This window comes from Rhinolophus sinicus, linkage group LG02 (genome assembly GCF_036562045.2).
Source record: "Rhinolophus sinicus isolate RSC01 linkage group LG02, ASM3656204v1, whole genome shotgun sequence".
NCBI lineage: Eukaryota > Metazoa > Chordata > Mammalia > Chiroptera > Rhinolophidae > Rhinolophus > Rhinolophus sinicus.
In genome coordinates, this window is record NC_133752.1 from 176,439,243 (window position 1) to 176,461,487 (window position 22,245).

General features: G+C 36.0%; 1 protein-coding gene across 9 annotated transcripts in view; it reads left to right on the forward strand.

Moving 5' to 3' along the window:
- Nucleotides 1-22,245, forward strand: part of LOC109440324 (C-type lectin domain family 4 member A) — a 42,233-nt gene that overhangs the window by 16,914 nt on the left and 3,074 nt on the right. Inside the window, exons 1-5 of one of the 9 annotated variants that reach the window (XM_074326089.1) lie at nucleotides 1,798-1,996; nucleotides 2,175-2,266; nucleotides 9,643-9,745; nucleotides 11,225-11,317; nucleotides 13,960-14,082. In XM_074326089.1, the coding sequence (XP_074182190.1) occupies nucleotides 9,718-9,745; nucleotides 11,225-11,317; nucleotides 13,960-14,082 (244 nt within the window). In that variant the 5' untranslated portion in view covers nucleotides 1,798-1,996; nucleotides 2,175-2,266; nucleotides 9,643-9,717. Of the gene's footprint in view, nucleotides 1-1,797; nucleotides 1,997-2,018; nucleotides 2,267-9,642; nucleotides 9,746-11,224; nucleotides 11,318-13,959; nucleotides 14,083-22,245 lie in introns of those variants that run through there. The other 8 variants (XM_074326090.1, XM_074326088.1, XM_074326094.1 and 5 more) reach the window with 8 other exon arrangements.

A 22,245-nucleotide genomic window follows, 5' to 3' on the forward strand; every position in this document is an offset into this window, starting at 1 on the left:
ATTGACCTTATCAATTTTTCAGACATTGTATTTGCCAGGATAGACTGTATTATGTTGTGAGAAACAGTTACACCAAAACAAAACTACTTTTTCATGCTGCATGTCCATTTCTGGTTGGTAAGACTCTATATTACTGTTCTCCTCACTTGGGAGTCAAGACAGCTGGAACAGCTACTATATGAATGATTATGGGGGAAAAAGAGCTCTGAAGGTTCTCTTATAAGTAGTAAATGTTTTGACCTGATGTGAAACATGTCACAAATTGTTGGCCAGAATGAGCCACAAGGCTCCATTTTTTCTTTTACTTAATATATTTAATTTTTAAAATTAAAATACAGGGGGCGACCAGGTAGCTCAGTTGGTTAGAGTGCAGTGCTCTTAACAACAAGGTTGCCAGTTTGATCCCCACATGGGCCACTGTGAGCTGTACCTTCCAGAACTAGATTGAAACAACTACTTAGCTTCAAGCTGATGGGTCCTGGAAAAACACACTTAAATTTTAAAAAATTTAAAATACAGTTAATATATAGTATTATATTAGTTTGAGGTTTACAACATAGTTCTTTAACAATTTGCAAGGCTCTACTTAACCCCAGTGACTGAGATCATATGATCAGAAGATAGTAAAACTAGAATATTTGGCAAACATAAGTCATAACAACATACTTATCAATATCTTTATGTTTTTTTCATAAAAACACAAGCATGTTAGTACATTCTTAGGTCCTTTTATTCTTCTCCTGCTCCCTGTGTGTGTGTTATATGCCACTGAGTTGGCTCTGACTCCCTGCAACCCTGTGAATGAGTGATGTCCAGTGTTCTGTTCTCAACTGCTACTCAACTCCTTCAGACTCATGCCTATGGCTTCTTTTGTGGAGTCTTCCTCTTTCTTGCTTGTTTGTCTTTCTGGCAGTCCAGAATATCCATAGAGCCCTCCTCCAACATCGTATTTCCAATGAATCCATTTTTTTCCTCTCAGCCTTCTTCACCGTCCAACTTTTTCATCCATACACAGTAATTGAGGATATGAGGAGGTGGGTGATCTTAGCCTTGGTCTTTAATGACACACGTTTGTTCTGAGTGATCTTTCCAAATTCTCCCATTGCTGCCTTTCTGAGTCTCAGCCGTCTCTTGATCTCTTGGCTGCAGTCTCCATTTGATGACTGAGTCAAAGTAAGTAAAATATTTTAGAATTTCAGTGTCTTCATTGTCAAAGTTAAAGTTGTATATTTCTTTTGCTGTCATGATTTTTGTCTTCTTGATGTTAAAATGCAGTTCTGCTACCTTGCTTCAAACTCTGGGAACCTGGTTGTTCAGTAACCTTAGTTTTTGTGAAATGCATGAGCAGATTTCCTATACATTTTTCTCTCTTTGGAAGTTTTTAGTAGGCTTATTCCTGTATTTTGCAAACGAAAAGACTTAACACAATACACAGGTTATATAGAAAATAAGAGGTAAAACAATGACAACCTAAAAAGGATTATAATGGAATCTAAAAGTATAGTGATTTGGCAGAACAGCTATAGCCTTAAAACAAAAGTTAAGTATGCCCTTGACAATAAAAGAAATGTAGATGTAAGTGTTTAATCTCTGTTTTCTAAGGATTTCATAATTTATTATTATTATTAAAGTGGGGTAGACAGCATCTATACTGACTGGTATATAAATACCAGTCAGTAACGTGGAGTATGGATACTGTCTACCCTACTTGAATAATGTTCTTTTATTAATGTTCTTGACTACAATCTGTCCTCTAGGATATGTCAGCAGCACTTACGGAAAGAGGCAGATCTTTGCTGTTGGTCTAGACATACTCACTTGTAAACATTTCTGGTTTGCTCTGTCCTATCTGACCTCTGAGAAGCATATTACCCCAGATCAGTGTTCTTTACTTGCTCCACCAAGAGAGGAAGCTGTGGGCCCCTGTTGCGTCATTGGATTGCTGCTATGGTTGTCATCCTGTTTGTCTATGCTGCTTTCCTCATCACTGGAGTTGGTATACAACTTTCCCTTCTCTGCCTCTTGCACAGATTCCTTTTTTAGTGTAGTCCAGTCATGGTTTCTATACTAGATATGTTCTTATTTCCTGTTAGTCTATGTTTTTAATTTACCTTCCAGCTAGTGTTCATTTGATCAGTGGTATGTTACCTGATAAAATATCCTTCTTTTCTCAGAGGACTACAATCTAGTGGTTAACAGTATGGCCTTAAGTTCCATGATACCTGATCTGAATTCCAGTTCTAGCATACTCTCTGCCAGAGCTCAGGCAAGTTTTTAACTTTTCATATGTGTGTGTGTGTGTGTGTGTGTGTGTGTGTGTGTATGTGTGTGTGTGTGTGTGTGTGTGTGTGTGTATATATATATATATATATATATAATGTATGTTATTTTCAAAGAGGGGAAATAATAGTACTTATTCATTTTGTGAAGATTGGGTAAGTTAATTTCTGTTCAGAACAGTGCCTGACATTTCAACAAATATTAACTATTACTGCTTTTAGAGGTATATTTTTCATAATGCTCCAAGGTTATAGCTAGCATCAGCTGGTACTCATATTCTCCCAGGTGTATTGGTTGGGTTATTTGTATTAACTTTATTTATTTATTTTTTTACGATTTTATTGGGGAAGTGGAACTGGACTTTATTGGGGAACAGTGTGTACTTCCAGGACTTTTTTCCAAGTCAAGTTGTTGTCCTTTCAAATCTTAGTTGTGGAGGGTGCCGATCAGCTTGAAGTTGTTGTCCTTTCAGTCTTAGTTGTGGAGGGCGCAGCTCAGCTCTAGGTCCAGTTGCCGTTGCTAGTTGCCAAGTTGCAGGGGGCGCAGCCCACCATCCCTTGTGGGAGTCCAACCGACAACCTTGTGGTTGACAGGACGCACTCCAACCAACTGAGCCATTCAGGAGCTCAGTGGCATCTCAGCTCAAGGTGCCGTGTTCAATCTTAGTTGCAGGGGATGCTGCCCATCCCTTGCAGGACTTGAGGAATTGAACTGGCAATCTTGTGGTTGAGAGCCCACTAGCCCACGTGGGAATCGAACTGGCCGCCTTCAGAGTTAGGAGCATGGAGTCTAATCGCCTGAGCCACCGGGCCGGCCCCTATTTTTTTCTTCTTCTTTTTTTTTTAACCAAGAGGTGTTGGAGGTAGGGGATACACTACAGGCTCATAAAAGATCTGGATAATAAATTAGAAACAACAGGAAAGACCATCTTGTTAGGAATAAGTCTACAAAGCACCCATATTTGTCGGCTACTTCTGTCTCCAGCCTCTTCCAGCTTTAATCACCAAAGTCAACCTCCTAAAAATGACATTGCTTACTTTCTGAGTTGACCTGAGAAATCATAAAGAATGTCAACTCCTCTCAGTTGTAGGGCTGACATTTATTTTGCTGCTAATAAATCTGGTATCTACAGTGCAGGGTGCTTGCATTGTCTATGAATTTTTAAGTTATTTACCCTATCCTCATACTACCCCAAATACACCCATATGATTAGGTTTCTGCCTATGGACAGATTAATTTTTCTGTCTATGACTCCGGTTTTGGACTCTGTGCTGAAAACCGCTCAATTGATACTCAGTAGTTAACAGCCACTCCTTTGGCTGTTCTCTGTACTTAAAAGCATCTATTATCAAGACCCTCAGTGCTGTTACTTATCTGATTTCAAGTATGACCAATGGCTTGAACATTCTCCTGCAGCTGAGTCATGACTTCAGAATTTGACTTTCTCAGAGACTGACAATATCTTCAACCATAGCTGGGTTAGAAATGTTTCTGGACATTGTATTCCTCTTCTTGTTCCTGTGCTCTAATGCACTCAGAGGGGTTAGCTTTGCCATTTTAATTTTCTAATCACTTGTACTGACTTAGGTACTCTTGCCAATTTTGTAGTATGGAATAATAAAAAGGAATGCAAATTCTGAAATCATCAAGGTCTATTGTCAAATGAAATATGCACAAGATGACAATTTAAATAGTACAAAATAATTCATGATGAAAAGCAGCAGCCTCTCACTTCATCCTTTCCTACCCCAACCTTACTGTACAGAGGTAAATTGTTTTAGCTTTTTTTTTTTAAGTTCTGCTAATTTTTTTCTGTGACTCTAGTACTTATATCTCTTTTTCTGAACATTACAACCCAGTACTTCTTGCTCCCCTACTCTTTTTCCCTTTCCTCTCTATTTTCACCTTTTCTCTTTCAAATTTTGACAATTAAATGATTATTATTACTTTTAGTTATGAATTTGTTGCTTTTTCAACTCTAAATGATATTTTTGTTCATTTATCTTTTGTTATATCTCTATTACAATGAGGATGATTGCTCGCTCCTACAACTTTCTTCTCATTTTTACTTCCTATCTTTGTTAGTCCTACACTTTTAATTTTACTTTGCTAAGATTAACACTTAATTTTGTGCAACAACTATGATCAAGTGTGCAAGTTTTATCGAGAGGCTAACTCACATCAAGGAGCTTTCTCATGATCATGACTCTTTTGGACCAAGAAATGGTCTAAGATTATATTATGTTTCCTTCTCTATAAGTTCCATGTGTCAATTATGATTTGTTAAGAGATTACTCCTATCATTAAGGTCCTTTTTTTTTAAAAAAAGATTTTTTACTGGGGAAGGGGAACAGGACTTTTTTATTGGGGAACAGTGTCTACTTCCAGGACTTTTTTCCAAGTCAAGTTGTTGTCCTTTCAATCTTAGTTGTGGAGGGTGCTGTTCAGCTTCAAGTTGTTGTCCTTTCAGTCTTAGTTGTGGAGGGCGCAGCTCAGCTCCAGGTCCAGTTGCCGTTGCTAGTAGCAGGGGGTGCAGTCCACCATTCCTTGCGGGACTTAAGGAATCCAACTGGCAACTTTGTGTTTGAGAGCCCGCGCTCCAGCCCACTGAGCCATCTGGGAGCTCAGTGGCAGCTCAGCTCAAGGTGCCATGTTCAATTTTAGTTGCAGGGGGCGCTGCCCACCATCCCTTGCGGGATTCGAGGAATCGAACTAGCAACCTTGTGGTTGAGAGCACATTGACCCATGTGGGACTCAAACCGACAACCTTCAGAATTAGGAGCACAGAGCTCCAACCACCTGAGGTACCGGGCCGGCCCAAGGTTCATTCTTTTTTTTTTTCCTTTTTTTTATTAGTTTCAGGTGCACAAGACAAAGCAATACTTAGACGTTTATCATTTATATCCCTCACACTGTGTGAACCCCCTCCCCCCGTCCACTATCCCTCTGACATTGCACAGAGCCGTTACATTTCCACTGCCTCTATTCCTAATGCTGTATTCCGCTTCCTGTAACAATATACATACATCTGTATGTGTGTGTGTGTGTGTGTATATATATATATGTGTATATATATATATACACACACACACATACATACATACATATATATATGTATATATATAAAATTATAGTTGGAATTCATTATTGTTCAGCTTCAGGTGTACAGTGCAGAGATCAGGCATCTACATCATCCCTGAGGTGGTCTCCCAAATGGGATATGTGTCCATCGGATACCCTACAAAATCTTTACATTATTGATTACGTTCCCCAAATTAATTTTATATTAACCCCTTATCAGATATGTCATTGGCAAATATCTTTTCCCATTCAGTAGGATCCCTTTTTGTTTTATTGATGGTTTCCTTTGCTGTGAAAAAACTTTTTAGTTTGATGTAATCCCACATGTTTATTTTTTCTCTTACCTCCCTTGCGTGAGGGGATATATCAGTAAAAATCTTACTCCAGGTAATGTCTGTGAAGTTTCTTCCTATATTTTCTTCTAGGAATTTTATGGTTTCAGATCTTACATTTAAGTCTTTAAGCCATTTTGAATTTATTTTTGTATATGGTTAGGAGGTGATCCAGCTTCATTTTTTTGCATGTGTCTGTCGAGGTTTCCCAGCACCATTTATTGAATAGACTGTCTTTACCCCACCGTACATTCTTGCTTCCACTGTTGTAGATTAAACGGCCATATAGGCATGGATTTATTTCTGGGCTCTCTATTCTGTTCCATTGATCTATGTGTCTGTTTTTATGCCAGTACCATGCTGTTTTGATTTCTGTAGACTTGTAGTATAATTTGATGTCAGGTATTGTTATACCTCCCACTTTGCTCTTATTTCTAAAGATTGCTGAGGCTATCCGGGGTCATTTATGGTCCAACGTCCATTCTTAATGCCTGGTCTTTTAAAATATTTTGAGTCTGTGAGCACTGGTTTTTCATTTTTACATATTAACTATTTCTTAATTTTTTATTGGGGAATATTGGGGAATAGTGTGTTTTTTCCCAGGGCCCATCAGCTCCAAGTTGTTGTCCTTCAATCTAGTTGTGGAGGGCACATCTCAGCTCCAAGTCCGGTCACTGTTTTCAGTTTTAGTTGCAGGAGGCACAGCTCACCATCCCATGGGTAATTGAACCGGCAACCTTGTTGTTAAGAGCAACCAATTGAGCCATCCGGCTGTCCCGTACATTTTAACTTTTTATAACATTATCTTAGAACAAAGAATGAGACAAATATCTTGTAAAATACTGAGTCTCTGCCACATTTGAAAGAAACCCCATTTCATTTAGGAGGAGATTGTGGGACAACTTCTACTCATCTTTTAGGTCGTCCTAGTACAGGTAATTTTTACCTATTTTGCCCACTGCCTTTTCCCCAGAATGGGAAAGAATTTCTAGCAAATTATAAGTGTATTGTGGAATCAGTGAAAGGCAATGTTCTCTGCTGTATTCCCACTATCTACAAAGTGCTTTGCATCATAGTAGGTGCTTATTAAATTTTTGTGACTGTGTGATTAGTTTTTATTTCTAACTCCTTCTTGGCCCTGATTTTTTCATCAGGAATTTCCTGTTATGTTTGTTTTCTATATATCTTTTTTTAGGCTCTTACATCAAGATAAATCTGAAAAATCCAAGGGCAGAACTGTATCTCTGCTAAATTTTGACCTAAGATTTGACGCTGAAATATTTCTTGCACTTCAGAGCAACAATTCACCTGTGAGATACTGTGGGGTAGTTTTGTCATTAAAGTGAAAATGACAAAAAACAGAAACATGTGGTGTAGAAGAGATTGTGTAGCCCAATAGAATGGGCAATTCAGAATTTTCTCAACTGACAGATTTTGCAATGCATTGTGAAATTTTGAGTAACAGATTATACTGGATTCCTTGCTCTAGCAGATCTCTGAGGCTTACATTCCACGGACTTATCTCCATTTCTGGGCTTGTTTGCTGCAAGTTAGTTTAGTTATTTGAAAGTGTTGTCTGGCCAAAATCTTAATGGATTTAATAGCTCGATTTGATTTCCATATCACGTTTTGGAAGGATGTTTGAATATTTTTAAGTTTTGTTTTTACCTCAAAAAATATTTTTACCATGTAGTTATTTATTGATATGAATTCCCCTTTTAGAACTGCTTTAGCTGCATCCCACAAGTTTTTTTTTTATGTTGTATTTATATTTTCATTTGTCACAAAATGTCTTTTATTTTTCTTTTGATTTCTTCTTTGACCCATTGTTTTTCCAGTACCATTTTGTTTAATTTCCACATATTTATGCATTTTCCAGTTTTTTTTCTTGTTTGATTTCTAGTTTTATACCATTGTGACCAAAAAAGATGCTGGATATGATTTCAAAATTATTAAATTTATTTAGACTTGTTTTGTGGCCTAACATATGATCTATCCTGGAGAATGTTTCATGTGTGCTTGAGAAGAACATGCATTCTGCTACTGTTGGGTGAAACATTCTATAATGTCTGTTGAGTCCATCTGGCTAACATGTAGTTTAAGTCCAATGTTTCCTTGTTATTTTTCTTGTGGAGAGATAAAAAGTTTTCTAGAGAAGCAAAAGCTGAAGGAGTTTATCACCAGTAGAACAGCCTCACTAGAAATGTTAAAGGTGCTTATTCAAGGTGAAATGAGAGGATGCTAATTAGTAACAGGAAAACATGAACATATAAATCTTACTGGTAAAGATAAATATATAGCTAAATTCAGAATACTCTTATGTTGTAATGGTGGTGGGCAAATCACTTATAAATCTAGTATGATGGTAAAGACAACAGTAATAAAAAATAACTATAACTGCAATAATTTGTTAATGGACACACAAGGTAAAAAATGTAAATTGTGATATCAAAAACTTAAAACATGGGAGAGGGGAGTGAAAATATAAAGCTTCAGTATGTGTTTGTACTTCAGTTATTAGCATAATATAGGCTGTTCTAAGTATACGATGTTTTGTGTAAGCCTCATGGTAACAACAAAGAAAAACCTATATAGATAAACAAAAGATAAAGAGAAAGGAACCTAAGAAGAAAGAAAAGATCATATATATATATATATATATATATATATATATATATACACACACATATAATATTTAAGGAAGAACATATATTATTATAGTTTAAGGAAGAATATATATATGTGATTATATATATATATATATATATATATATATATATATATATATATATAGTTGTTTAAGGAAGAATGTAGGCAAAGGGACATATCCTGGAAGCTTAAATTTAAGAAGGATATCTAAATGTTCGGTACTTTTCTTTGTCATTTTGGGCTACTATAACAAAACAAAATTCCATAGACTTGGTTGCTTAGACAATAGACATTTACTTCTCACAGTTCTGGAAGGTGGTTAGTCAGGGTGACAGCAGGGGTGCAGGGGACAAAAACATTCGGTCCATGACAGTACTGTAAATGAAGTCAGGGCCCCTGATGATGTCTTTACCACAGAATGTTACATATTCATTTCCTTTGCCTTAACAAACCTGTTTTCTTTCATCTATGAATGTTTTGGGATTTAATCAACAGCTCAACCACCACTTTCTCAACTCTAAAACAAAGGTTTTTGTGTCTTTACATACAATGTACCTACACTGTGCACATTAAAAGCTTTTGCTCATTGGTCACATTGTCCCTTACCATTTTGCACACAACTTACTCAGCATAGAGTACTTTCTAGGGCAGAGCTTACCTCAAGCATATAACTGCCTTTGAGAATATAATATCCAGGAAAAGAGAGAAATGAGGGTATGTTTTTTTTTTTTTTCACCTGTAAACTGTATATTCTTTGGAGTAAAACAGGTTTTTCACTGTTTACAAGATTATTTCTGAGTTGCAAAAACTCTCTCCATGTTTTTTCCCCTGTATTCCCCCATTCAGTCTTGGCTACTACAGTCAGACAGACAGAAAGCATGAGGACCCCCTTTTTCTTGCATCTGCACTGGAACTTTGGCAGCAGATAGTAACTGCTCTAGCTCTGTCAAATAGATGTACTAAAATTTTATTAGGTATAATGACTGTTTTTTTAGGGCATTGCTAATTTTTTGTTTGTTTAAATGAATAAAAACAAATTGGATGATTCAACATGACACACTGATCTAGTGATTTCAACATACTTATGGAAGTTTCCGCTAACTGTTTTTGAGTGTTGCTTTCTCAATTTCCTTTTTTTTCTCTGTTCTGTCTCCCAAAGTGAATCAAAGGAAAGCCCAGTCTCTGAAAATATTTCTTATTTTAAGTTGTGTTTTAATATTGGCAACTTTATAGTCTCAGTAGAATAGGTCGGATTGATGTTCAATCTCAAGTATTTCTGAATATATTCTTTTATCTACAGAAATATACCCTGGGAGGAAAATATTAGAAGCATCTGTTCCTCCCAAACACTGGACAACAAAAGAGTTAACACACAATGGGGCAAGAAGAACCTCAAAATAAACGTGAGTACTTCTCTCTTTTCAATTTTAAAGAGGCAGACAAAATTATGACTAAGATTTAAAAATGCAAATTGATGGTTGTTGTCGTTTTGAAGATTGAATGTGATGATATGGAGAGGAGATGGAAAAAAATGAGGATGACTTTGGTGAAGAGGAAGGTCATAGACAGATTTAAATACATTGAGTAACAGAAACTTCTTTGTAAAACATAAATTGGGCCCAGAGAGGAGTTAACGTATATAAAAGAAAAACAAGATAGAAAGAAATTTGGGAAGATTGTATTAAAGGGAAGAGAGAAAAGAAAGATATAGAAAACACACCGACTAAGGCTCACAGTATTCCTGAGGCTCTAACTTTACCCCATTTTATGTTTTACTTAAGTGACACAAATGGATTTGTATTATGAGAACATTATATAATATTTTGAGAAAAATAGAGAACAAACGCAGAAATATATCATTTTAAAATTAACGTTTCAGTTTAGCTTGTTACCCCAACATGGCAAAGTTCAATGAACCCACAATGTACAGTGGTGCTGTAAAAAATGTTTTTATGTAACAATATGTTTTGGAGATTTTTTATGGCAATATGCACTGATACATATGATTATTTTAATTGCCATATAGAATTCCATTATATAGATTCACCGTGATATAGAATCTCTACTGTTGATAATACATATGTAAATATTAAGTTTCAGTGTTTTTCTCTATTTCCATAAGTACTGTAATGAATATCCTTTAATATAAATAAATTCAGTTATTTCTATAGGGTAGATGTCTAGAACTGAAATTGTTGTGACAAATGTTAATGTATTTAAAAATTGATAAGTGCTGTTAACTTGATCTGTCTAAAAGACTTTCTAGTTTTCAGTTCAGTAGAAGCATTTATTTCCTCACCAAGAGTGCTATACATATTTGTAATTTACTTCTTAAAATCTGATATATTAAAAATCTTACCATAACATTTTGGTTTACATTTCTCTGATTCAGCATATTTTTATTCATTTAATGGCCAATTTATAATTCAGTAAATTAAATATTCAGCAAATTTCCTGCCCAATTTTTGCTCAGTTTTCTAATTGATTTTTAAAATTCTTTACACAGTCTGGATATTAATATTGTAACAAGACTTTTCTTCTGTATGCTCCTTTTATTTTAACATAATTTGTGTTATATAGAAGTTTTAATTTTTATGTACCCAAATGATCAATTTTCTATAACTTTGGGGTTTTGTATCTTTCTAGAAAAAGCCTTTTCTATTCCAACCTCCTCAAAATTGTTAACATAGTTCTGATTGATTGATTGATTGATTGATTTGTAAGCTCTAAAATTGATTTATTCAGGGGAAACCTTTAAGCCCTCCTCTAGATCTAAAATATTTTGGATGGTCTCATATTTAGCCTTCTCCTTGGTAGAATTAGCTTCCCCAGCTCTTGTGGCTGAGAAGCAGATAACCTATTTGTCTTCCTTTCTGTCCTAGTAGAAGGAAGCCCCCATTTCCAGCTGATCTTTTGGGCCATTGCTATTGTTTTCATCTCACTTCTTGGTGCCTGCTTTATTGCAAGTTGTTTGGGTAAGTTATTAGCAAAAGTGGAGCTCGTCTTGAGTTATTTTCCCAAACAAATTTCATAAAATTGCTCTAAATCTTTTGTTATCTTGATTTCCCCCAACATATCAATCTATAATAACTTCAGGGTCTTGGATTTAAAACTCAGGGCTATGTACTTGTCCTGCTATTCTTCGCTGGTGCTGCCTTGTGTCAGGGAATGAAAGATGGAATTTAGACCCTTTTCTATACACGTGAAGGTTGGTGGCTGTAGTAAATCATCCTCCATTTTGGACTAGGATTACAAAGGGTTGCCTCTTATGCAAAAAACCAACTTTTAGATGGACTGCAGTCTGGCTTTGAAAAGAAGAATAGTTGGAAGACCAGTTGTTTCTGATATCAAGACCTTCTGCAACGTTATTATAATTAAAGTAATATAATAGAGGTGCAAGTATAGGCACATAGACCAGAGGAAAAGAATAGAGAGCTTAGTTACAGATCCTGTATGTTTAAACTCTTTATATAAAACAGAAGGGGACATTACAGAGTTATAGGGAAAGGATAGTTTTGTTCAATTTAATTATCCATAATTTAAAAATAAAATTGCTCTCCTGTCTCACATCATGTATAAAAACCAACCCAAGATGGATAATTGAGTAAAATGTGAAAAGTAAATCAACAGCACTTTTTTTTTTTTTTTTAATGATTTTATTGGGGAAGGGGAACAGGACTTTATTGCAGAACAGTGTGCACTTCCAGGCCTTTTTTCCAAGTCAAGTTGTTGTCCTTTCAATCTTAGTTGTGGAGGGTGCCGTTCAGCTTCAAGTTGTTGTCCTCTCAGTCTTATTTGTGGAGGGCACAGCTCAGCTCTAGGTCCAGTTGCCGTTACTAGTTGCAGGAGGTACAGCCCACCATCCCTTGTGAGAGTCGAACTGGCAACCTTGTGGTTGAGAGCCTGCGCTCCAACCAACTGAGCCATCGGGAGCTCAGCAGCAACTCAGCTCAAGGTGCCGTGTTCAATCTTAGTTGCAGGGAGCGGAGCCCACCATCCCTTGCCGGACTCGAGGAGTTGAACTGGCACAACTCTGTGGTTGAGAGCCCACTGGCCCATGTGGGAATCGAACCAGCAGCCTTCGGAGTTAGGAGCATGGAGCTCTAACCGCCTGAGCCACCGGGCTGGCCATCAACAGCACTTTTTAGAAAATAAATGGAGAGTATCTTTATGATCTTGAGTCAGAAAATGATTTCTTAAGCGAGTTACAAAATGTGCTAGCCAATAAATAAAATATTGACAAATTATATTACATTAAAGTAAAAATTACTGTACAACAAAAAATACCACAGAGAGAAAACAGAAAGCCATAGGAGAAGATGTTTGTAATGCATATAATTAATAAAGAATTAGTGTACAGAATACGTAAACAAATCTTTCAAATCAATATGAAAATACTGATCATACAACAGAAAAATGGGCAAAATTTTGAATAAGCACTATAGAAACAGAATGAAATGTCCAATAAACATATAAAATAAACATATAAAAACTCAACCATAAGTTTTAAGGGAAATGCAAATTCACTATGAGATCCCATTGCTAACACATAAGAATGGCAATAATTTAAAAGTGTGGCACTACCAGATATTCATAATACTGTGGAGCAACCTGACCTCTAATGAGTTGTTGCTGGTAGGAGTGTAAAGCAGTAAACCCACTTTGGGAAAGTTGCCACTATCACAGTGGATAATATGTATATCCTATCACAGCAATTCCACTCCTAGGCATATACCTTGCAGAAATGCATGCTTAAGTCCTCTAGGATGCATGGTCAAAAATGCTGAGAGCAGCATAGCTCCCAATAGGCAGAGACTGGAAATAATGTAAATCTCTACCAAAGAAAAACAGATAAATGCATTTTAGAGCATTAAGACAATGGATCACTTTACAGGAATGAAAATGGGTAAATTAAATTTGCACATAAACAGATGTGAGTGGAAGACAACCAAAAGAAGACATGTTGTATGATTCCGTTTTATAAAGTTCAAAAGCAGGCAAATGTGATCTATATGGTTTAGGGATATGTTATTAAGTGGTAAAATTGTGAAGCAAAGCACAAAGTGATTACTTTAAAAGCTATGGCATGATTACCTTTAAGAGAGAGGGAGTGAGTTGCATTTGGATGTGAAGGCCACCTGGGGTGTGGGTAATGTTGTGTTTCTTGATCTGGGTAGTTGTTACCTAGAGTAATAATTTGATAATTTATGTTTTTTAGTTCTTTACATTTGGTTATATTTCAAAGTCAAAATATTTAGAAGATAAATGAATGTATAAGGTTTATAAAACTTTGCAGAACAGTGTTCACCAAAAATCTCCATGCTAACACAAATTCTGATAGAAAAGTATGCTTAAAAGCACATGCAAGTAAAGGCTTGCAAAACTATTTTCATAAAGCACAAAATGCATAATATGATGAAATATTCATTTTCAACAATTCTTTTCAACCAATTCACCTGAAACTGCAATAAAGGAATTGCATAGGAAGAAAAGAGAATGTGTGGGGCGGGGGGAGGCTTACTATTAGGGTGTGAGAGAGGTTAGAGCAGTCAGCCCCATTTCTCTAATTAAGCAGTTATATAGGGAAAGGAAACTAACTTTTCTCCCTCCTTGACAGTGACTCATTACTACTTTCTACACTGTAAGAGAAGCACAGGAGGGTTCCAGTTAACAGAGCATCACAAAGAGCTGACGTGCATCAGAGGAAAATCAGAACGGAAAGGTACAGATAGCAGAGAGCGTAAGAGAATTTCTTTGTCATTTCTATTTCCATTCAAATTCATAATCTGGTTTAAAGTATATCAGTAATAAACCAGGAGAGAGTAAAATAACATAAAATGAGAATCTGGCACAAAGGTGAGCATCAGTAAATTGAGAGAATTATTTCTCATGACTGTAATCAGTTGAATAACTGGAGGATATAATGACACATTTATGGGCCATTCTTGGCATCTAAATAATAACATTAATTTAATTCCATTTCTTTTGATTCAGACATATCATAAAGACTGTTTCCTTCTAGAATATATAGCTTTGTTGAAGCATCTTTATCTCTTTTATTATTCTGGAATTTATAAAGTCTCATTTAGGAGAATGAGGAAATGCTTGAGACTTTTAGCATAGTTTTTGCCCCCCTCCCGTCTGTTAAAATGCCCTGCAAAAGGCTTTGTTATGGAAGCACTTTAAGTATGAATGTAAATAGATGTAGGGATGTTGAAAAATAATCATTCCTTCTAAGAGAATGCATCATCTATATATCACATGGTGATGGAAGAAAACATATTGTATGTTCATAAAACATTTCTGGAAGAACGCATAAAATACTCTTACAGGGTTTTACCTATAGAGACTAAGACTGAAGATGTTGGAAGAGAAAGTTTTAGTTTTGTTTTATGAAGATGATGATGTTGATATAAAGATAATTTATAGTGATATAAATGTGAATGTGAATTATTCAGTTAGAAAAATAGACAATTTTTAACAACAGTTTTATAGTTACATCAAAATTGAGCAGATAATACAGAGTTCCCATGTGAACAGTTTAAATGTGCAGAGCAGAATGTCAGTTCCAAAAGGATGGAATGGAGCTGGAGAAATCGGGAGGAGATTGGACAGCAAGACATGCTCAGAGGAGCGAGAGTGATAGTCGTGGAGCAGGTGTTCCCATCTCACTCCCCTCCCCTGTGCACAGTTTCCCCAGTTATTAACAGCTCAACATTAGTAAGGTACATTCATTACAACTAATGAACCAGTATTAATATGCTAGCGTTAATTAAAGTTCATAGTTTATTCAGATTTCTTTAGTTTTTACCTAATGTTATTTTTTTTTTATTCTGGGACCCCATCCAAAATACCTCATTACATTTAGTTTTCATGTCTCTTTAGGCTCCTCTTGGCTCAGATGTTTCTTGGTTTTGATAACTTTGGCAGTTTTGAGGAATATTGGCCCAGGTATATTGTCGAATGCCCCTCTATTGGAAATTAGCGGTATTTTTCTAATGATTAGACTGTGGTTATTGGTTTTTGAGAGGAAGATCACAGAAGTACCATTTTCATCACATTATATCATATTTTCATCACATTATATTCTATCAACATGATTTTTGACAATTGATGTTGACTTTGATCACACGGCTGAAGTAATGTTTGTCATATTTCTCCAGTATGAAGTTATTTTCCACCCCCCTTTTCATGCCGTACTCTTTGGAGAGAAGTTGCTGTATGCAGCCCACAATTAAGTATTGAGGAATTATCCTCCCTGTCCTTTAAGGTGGAGCATTGTATCAGTCTGCTTGGGCTGCCATAACAAAATATAGGTATCCCCCGCTTTTCAGAAGTTTGCATTTTGCCACTTCACTTATACAAAAGACCTAAATTAGTACCTGTTTTTGTTAACCAAAGTAAATCTGAAGAGGATTTTCACTTTTGCAGAACAAAGCAAAAAGCAAGCAAAGCAGTTACTGTTTGTTTTGCAGCAAGCTGTTAACAGAGACAGCACACACCTGAGCAGCAAGAGTGGCCCCGCCAAGCTCCTTCCCAGGCAACTGCACTCAGCATCTCAGCATCAAGCTGCCACAGCTTTGATCTGTGTCTGTGAGCTTTGGTGCTTTATCTTGATTTATTTTGTGTGTCCATTAGCAACAAGATGTGTCCTAAGTTATCAGAAAAGCCTGAGAGGTTATGTTTTGGGTCTGAGGAGCTATGGCTCCTGTTCTTGAAGACCGGTATTAGAAACCAAGCTCTGGACACTAGGTATGCTCATTGCTACTGGGGTATCATTTCTTTTAGGCCTTCTCAGCTGATAGAGCAAAAAATTATATATGTGTGTACTGACCTGTGTATTTACATATATCTATGAATATTTCTACATGTAACTATCTGTACCTATAATAAGTTAAACATCAGTTTTTACTGATGTCTCCAACTCTAATCCATTATCACATGCATCATTCTAGTCTACACCCCTTGATATCTTTAAGTGACAAATCTGGTTCTCACCATTGCCCAATACATTTACTTAATTATTCAATTCCAAGTAGCACAGATAATAGTATCAGAATCAGAAACTCATATCTCCATGGGAAACAACTTTATATCTAGAATACAGAGCTTAGGCGCAGTTTTTTTTGTCTTTTATAGACTCCATTTCCAAAGTTACTTAGGTCATCACCTTACACCCCATCCACTTCAGTGTGGTTGTTTCCTACACTTGTAATACAGTTAGATTCTATTGTCACAGTCTTCATTCTTTCGTGGGATCCCCTGACCTCCTAAATGAATTTTTAAAATTTGCATACAATAAATATGTAAAGTTCTATGGATTTTTGGCAAATACATAATGTCATATATTCATTATTACAGTATCACACAGAATAGTTTCAGCGGTCTAAAAATTTCCTGTGCTCCTTCCTCCTTTCCAAACTCTTAGTAATCACAGAAATGTTTACTTTCTCTATACTTTTGCCTTTTTCAGAATGCCTTAGCTTAGAATTATACAGTACGTAGTAAATTTATAGTGGCTTATTTTACTTAGCAATATGCATTTAAGGGTCCTCTATGTCTTTTCACAACTAAATAGTTCATTTAAAAATCACTGAATACTATTCCTTTGTAGGTATACCAAAGTTTGTTTATCCTAAAGGACGTCTTGATTGCTTCCAGTTTTTGATTCTTATAAATAAAGCTGCTGTAAACATTTGCATATAGATTTTAGTGTGGACATAAGTTTTCAACTCAATTAGGTCAATACCACCTAGAGGATATTTTGCTGAGTGGTAGTAAGTCAGACAGTAAAAGACAAATGTCATATGATTTCACTTATAAGTGGAATCTAAAGAACAAAATAAATAACAGATGAAACAGAAACAAACTTATAGATACAGAGAACATTTTGATGGTGGCCCGATGGGAGTGGGGTTGGGTGTGGGTGAAAAAGGGAAAAGATGAAGAAGTAGAAATTGGTTGTTACAAAGCAGGCATGGGGATATAGGATATAGCATAAGGAAAATAGTCAGTAGTATGGTAATAACGATGTATGGTGTCCAGAACCCGCTGGCTTCACTAGTGAATTCTACCAAACATTCCAGTAGGACCTAATACCTGTCCTACTCAAAATCTTCCAAAAAACTGAAGCAGAGACAATACTGCCTAACTCATTTTATGAGGCCAACATTACCCTGATACCAAAACCTGGTAAGGATAACACACAAAAAGGAAATTACAGACCAGTATCTCTGATGAATACAGATGCAAAAATCCTAAAAAAAAAATTCTAGCAAATCGAATATAGCAATGCATTAAAAAGAGCATACATCACGATGAGGTGGAGTTAATCCCAGGGGTACAAGGATGAACCACATAAACAAAATAAAGGATAAAAATAATGTGATTATATTGATAGATGCAGAAAAAGCAATTGACAAGAGACAACATTCATTTATGATTAAAACACTTAATGAAATGGAAAATACCTTAACAAAATACAGGCCTACATGACAAACCCTCAGCTAATATAATTAATGGTGAAAAACTGAAGTTCTATGTTTAGGGACATGACAGGCCTGTCCCCTATCACCATTGCTTTTCAACATAGTATTAGAAGTCCTAGCCAGAGCAATCAGGCAAGAGAAAGAAATAAAAGGCATCTGAATTGGGAATGAAGGAGTTAAATTGTCACTTTCTGCAGATGACATGATGCTATATATAGAAAACCCTAAAGACCACCAAAAAAGCTATTAGAAACCATAAACGAATACAGTACAGTTGCTGCCTACAAAATTAATGTACAAAAATCCATTGCATTCCTGTATACTAACAATGAAGTCTAAGAATAAGAAAACAAACAAACAACAACAACAACAAAAAACCCCGACAACCAATTCCTTTTGCAATTGAAACAAAAAGAATAAAATACCTAGGAATAAACTTAACGAAGAATATGAAAGACCTATACACTGAAAACTGTAAGAGATTTTTAAAAGAAAGGGAAGAAGACACAAAGAAGTAGAAAGATATTTCATGTTCATGGATTGGAAGAATCAACATAGTTAAAATGGCCATATTACCCAAAGCAATATACAGATTTAATGCAATCCCTATCAAAATCCCAGTAGCATTTTTTAAAGAAATAGAATAAAAAGTCATCAGATTTGTATGGAAGCACAAAAGACCCTGAATAGCTAAAGCAATCCTAAGAAAAAAGAATAATGCTGGAAATATCACAATCCCTGACTTCAGTTTGTATCATGTTTCCCCAAAAATAAGACCGGGTCTCATATTAATTTTTGCTCTAAAAGATGCATTCGGGCGTATTATCAGGGGATGTCTTATTTTTTCATGTACAACAATTTACTTTTATTCAAATATAGTCATGTTGTTTTCTTCTGGAACATCGTCATAACATTCTAAATACGTCCGTCTGGCTGACAATCTTAACTGGGGCTTATTTTCGGAGTAGGTCTTATTTTCAGGGAAACACGGTACTATAGAGCAACAATAATCAAAACTGTATGGTATTGGCAGAAAAACAGACACACAGATCAATGGAATAGAATCGAAATCCCAGAAATAAAACCACATAAATATGGCAAGATAATTTTAGACAAAGGAGCCAGAAACATATGGTGGAGAAAGATAGCCTCTTCAATAAATGGTGCTGGGAGAATTGGAAAGCTACGTGCAAAAGAATGAAACTAGGTTGCTGTCTGTCACCGTGTACCAAAATTAACTCAAAATGAATCAAAGACCTAAACATAAGACCTGAAACAATAAACTGCATAGAAGAAAACACAGGTACTAAACTTATGGACCTTGGGTTCAAAGGGGATTTTATGAATTTGACCTCAAAGGCAATGGAAGTAAAAGCTAAAATAAATGAATGGGACTATATCAAACTAGAAAACTTTTGCATAGCACAAGAAACCATTGACATAAGGAGGCAACCAACTGAATGGGAGAAGATTTTTGCAAATTACGCCTCACATAAAGGGCTAATATCCAAAATACATAAGGAACTCATACAACTCAACAACAAAAAACAAAGAATCCAATTAAAAAACAGGCAGAGGACCTGAATAGACATTCCTCCAAAGAGGACATACAGATGGCCAATAGACATATGAAAAAATGCTCAATATCACTAATCATCAGAGAAATGCAAATAAAAACCATAATGAGATGTCACCTCACACCAGTTAGAATGGTTATCATCAACAAGGAAAATGATAAGTGTTGGAGAGGCTGTGGAGAAAACCCTCATTCACTGTTGGTGGGAATGCAGATTGGTGCAGCCACAATGGAAGGCAGTGTGGAGGTTCCTCAAAAAATTAAGAATAGAATTACCATATGACTCAGCAATCCCTCTCCTGGGCATCTACCCAAAAAATCTGGAAACCACATAGTGTTGGAAGTCCTTGCAAGAGCAATCAGGCAAGAGAAAGAAATAAAAGGCATCCAAATTGGGAATGAAGAAGTTAAATTATCACTCTTTGCAGATGACATGATGCTATATATAGAAAACCCTAAAGACTCCACCAAAAAGCTATTAGAAACAATCAACGAATACAGTAAAGTTGCTGGCTACAAAATCAATGCACAAAAGTCCATTGCCTTCCTATATACTAACAATGAAATCTCAGAAAAAGAAATACAAAAAACAATTCCTTTTGCAATTGCAGCAAAAAGAATAAAATACCTAGGAATAAACTTAACCAAGGATGTGAAAGACCTATATGCTGAAAACTATAAGACATTTTTGAAAGAAATTGAAGAAGACACAAAGAAATGGAAAGACATTCCGTGCTCATGGATTGGAAGAATCAACATAGTTAAAATGGCCATATTACCCAAAGCAATATGCAGATTCAATGCAATCCCCATCAAAATCCCAATGGCATATTTTAAAGAAATAGAACAAAAAATCATCAGATTTGTTTGGAACCACAAAAGACCCCGAATAGCCAAAGCAATCTTAAGAAAAAAGAACAATAATGGAGATATCACACTGCCTGACTTTGGCTCGTACTACAGGGCTACAATAATGAAAACAGCATGGTATTGGCAGAAAAACAGACACATAGACCAATGGAATAGAATTGAGAACCCAGAAATAAAACCACATAAATATGGACAGATAATTTTTGACAAAGAAGCTAAAAACATGCAATGGAGCAAAGACAGCCTCTTCAATAAATGGTGCTGGGAGAATTGGATAGCCACGTGCAAAAGAATGAAACTGGACTGCTATTTGTCACCATGTACCAAAGTTAATTCAAAATGGATCAAAGACTTAAGCATAAGACCTGACACAATAAACTGCATAGAAGAAAACATAGGTACTAAACTTATGGACCTTGGGTTCAAAGAGCATTTTATGAACTTGACTCCAAAGGCAATGGAAGTAAAAGCTAAAATAAACGAATGGGACTATATGAAACTTAAAAGCTTCTGCACAGCAAAAGAAACCATTGACAAAATAAAGAGGCCACCAACTGAATGGGAGAAGATTTTTGCAAACAGTGCCTCTGATAAGGGGCTAGTATCCAGAATATACAAGGAACTCATGAACTCAACAACAAAAAAACAAACAACCCAATTGAAAAATGGGCAGAGGACTTGAAGAGACATTTCTCCAAAGAGGACATACAAATGGCAAATAGACATATGAAAAAATGCTCAACGTCACTAATCATCAGAGAAATGCAAATCAAAACCACAATGAGATATCACCTCACCCCAGTCAGAATGGCTATCATCAACAAGACAAATAGTAACAAATGTTGGAGAGGCTGTGGAGAAAAGGAACCCTCATACACTGTTGGTGGAATGCAGACTGGTGCAGCCGTTATGGAAGGCAGTGTGGAGGTTCCTCAAAAATTACGAATAGAATTGCCATATGACCCAGCAATCCCTCTCCTGGGTATCTACCCAAAAAATCTGAAAACATTTAGAGATAAAGACACGTGTGCTCCAATGTTCATTGCAGCTTTGTTTACAGTGGCCAAGACATGGAAACAACCAAAATGCCCTTCGATAGATGAATGGATAAAGAAGTTGTGGTATATATACACAATGGAATACTATTCGGCAGTAAGAAAAGATGATATAGGAACATTTGTGACAACATGGATGGATCTTGAGAGAGTAATGCTGAGCGAAATAAATCAGACAGAAAAAGCAGAGAACCATGTGATTTCACTGATATGTGGTATATAAACCAAAAGCAACAAAAGAACAAGACAAACAAATGAGAAACAGAAACTCATAGACACAGACAATGGTTTGGTGGTTGCCAGAGGGTAAGGGGGGTGGGGGGTGGGAGATGTGGGTAAGGGGGATTGAATATATGGTGATGGAAGGAGAACTGACTCTGGGTGATGAACACACAATGGGATTTATAGATGATGTAATACAGAATTGCACACCTGAAATCTATGTAATTTTACTAACAATTGTCACCCCAATAAATTTAATAAAAAAAAAATCTGGAAACCTTTATCTGTAAAGATATATGTGCTCTGATGTTCATTACAGCTTTATTTACAGTGGCCAGACATGGAAACAACCAATAGATGATTGAATAAAGAAGATGTGGTATATATACCACAATGGAATACTACTCTGCCATAAGGAAACATGAAACAGTGTCATTTGCGACAACATGGATGGATCTTGAGATTATTGTGCTAAGAGAAATAAATCAGACAGAAAAAGTCAAGAACCATATGATTTCACTGACATATGGGATATAAAACCGAAAGCAACAAAAGAGCAAGACAAACAAATAGGGAAACAAAAACTCAGACATAGACAATAGTTTAGTGGTTACCAGAGGGTAAGGGGGGAGGAAGATGGTACAAGAGGGTAAACAGGGTAAAATATATGGTGATGAAGAGAACTGACTCTG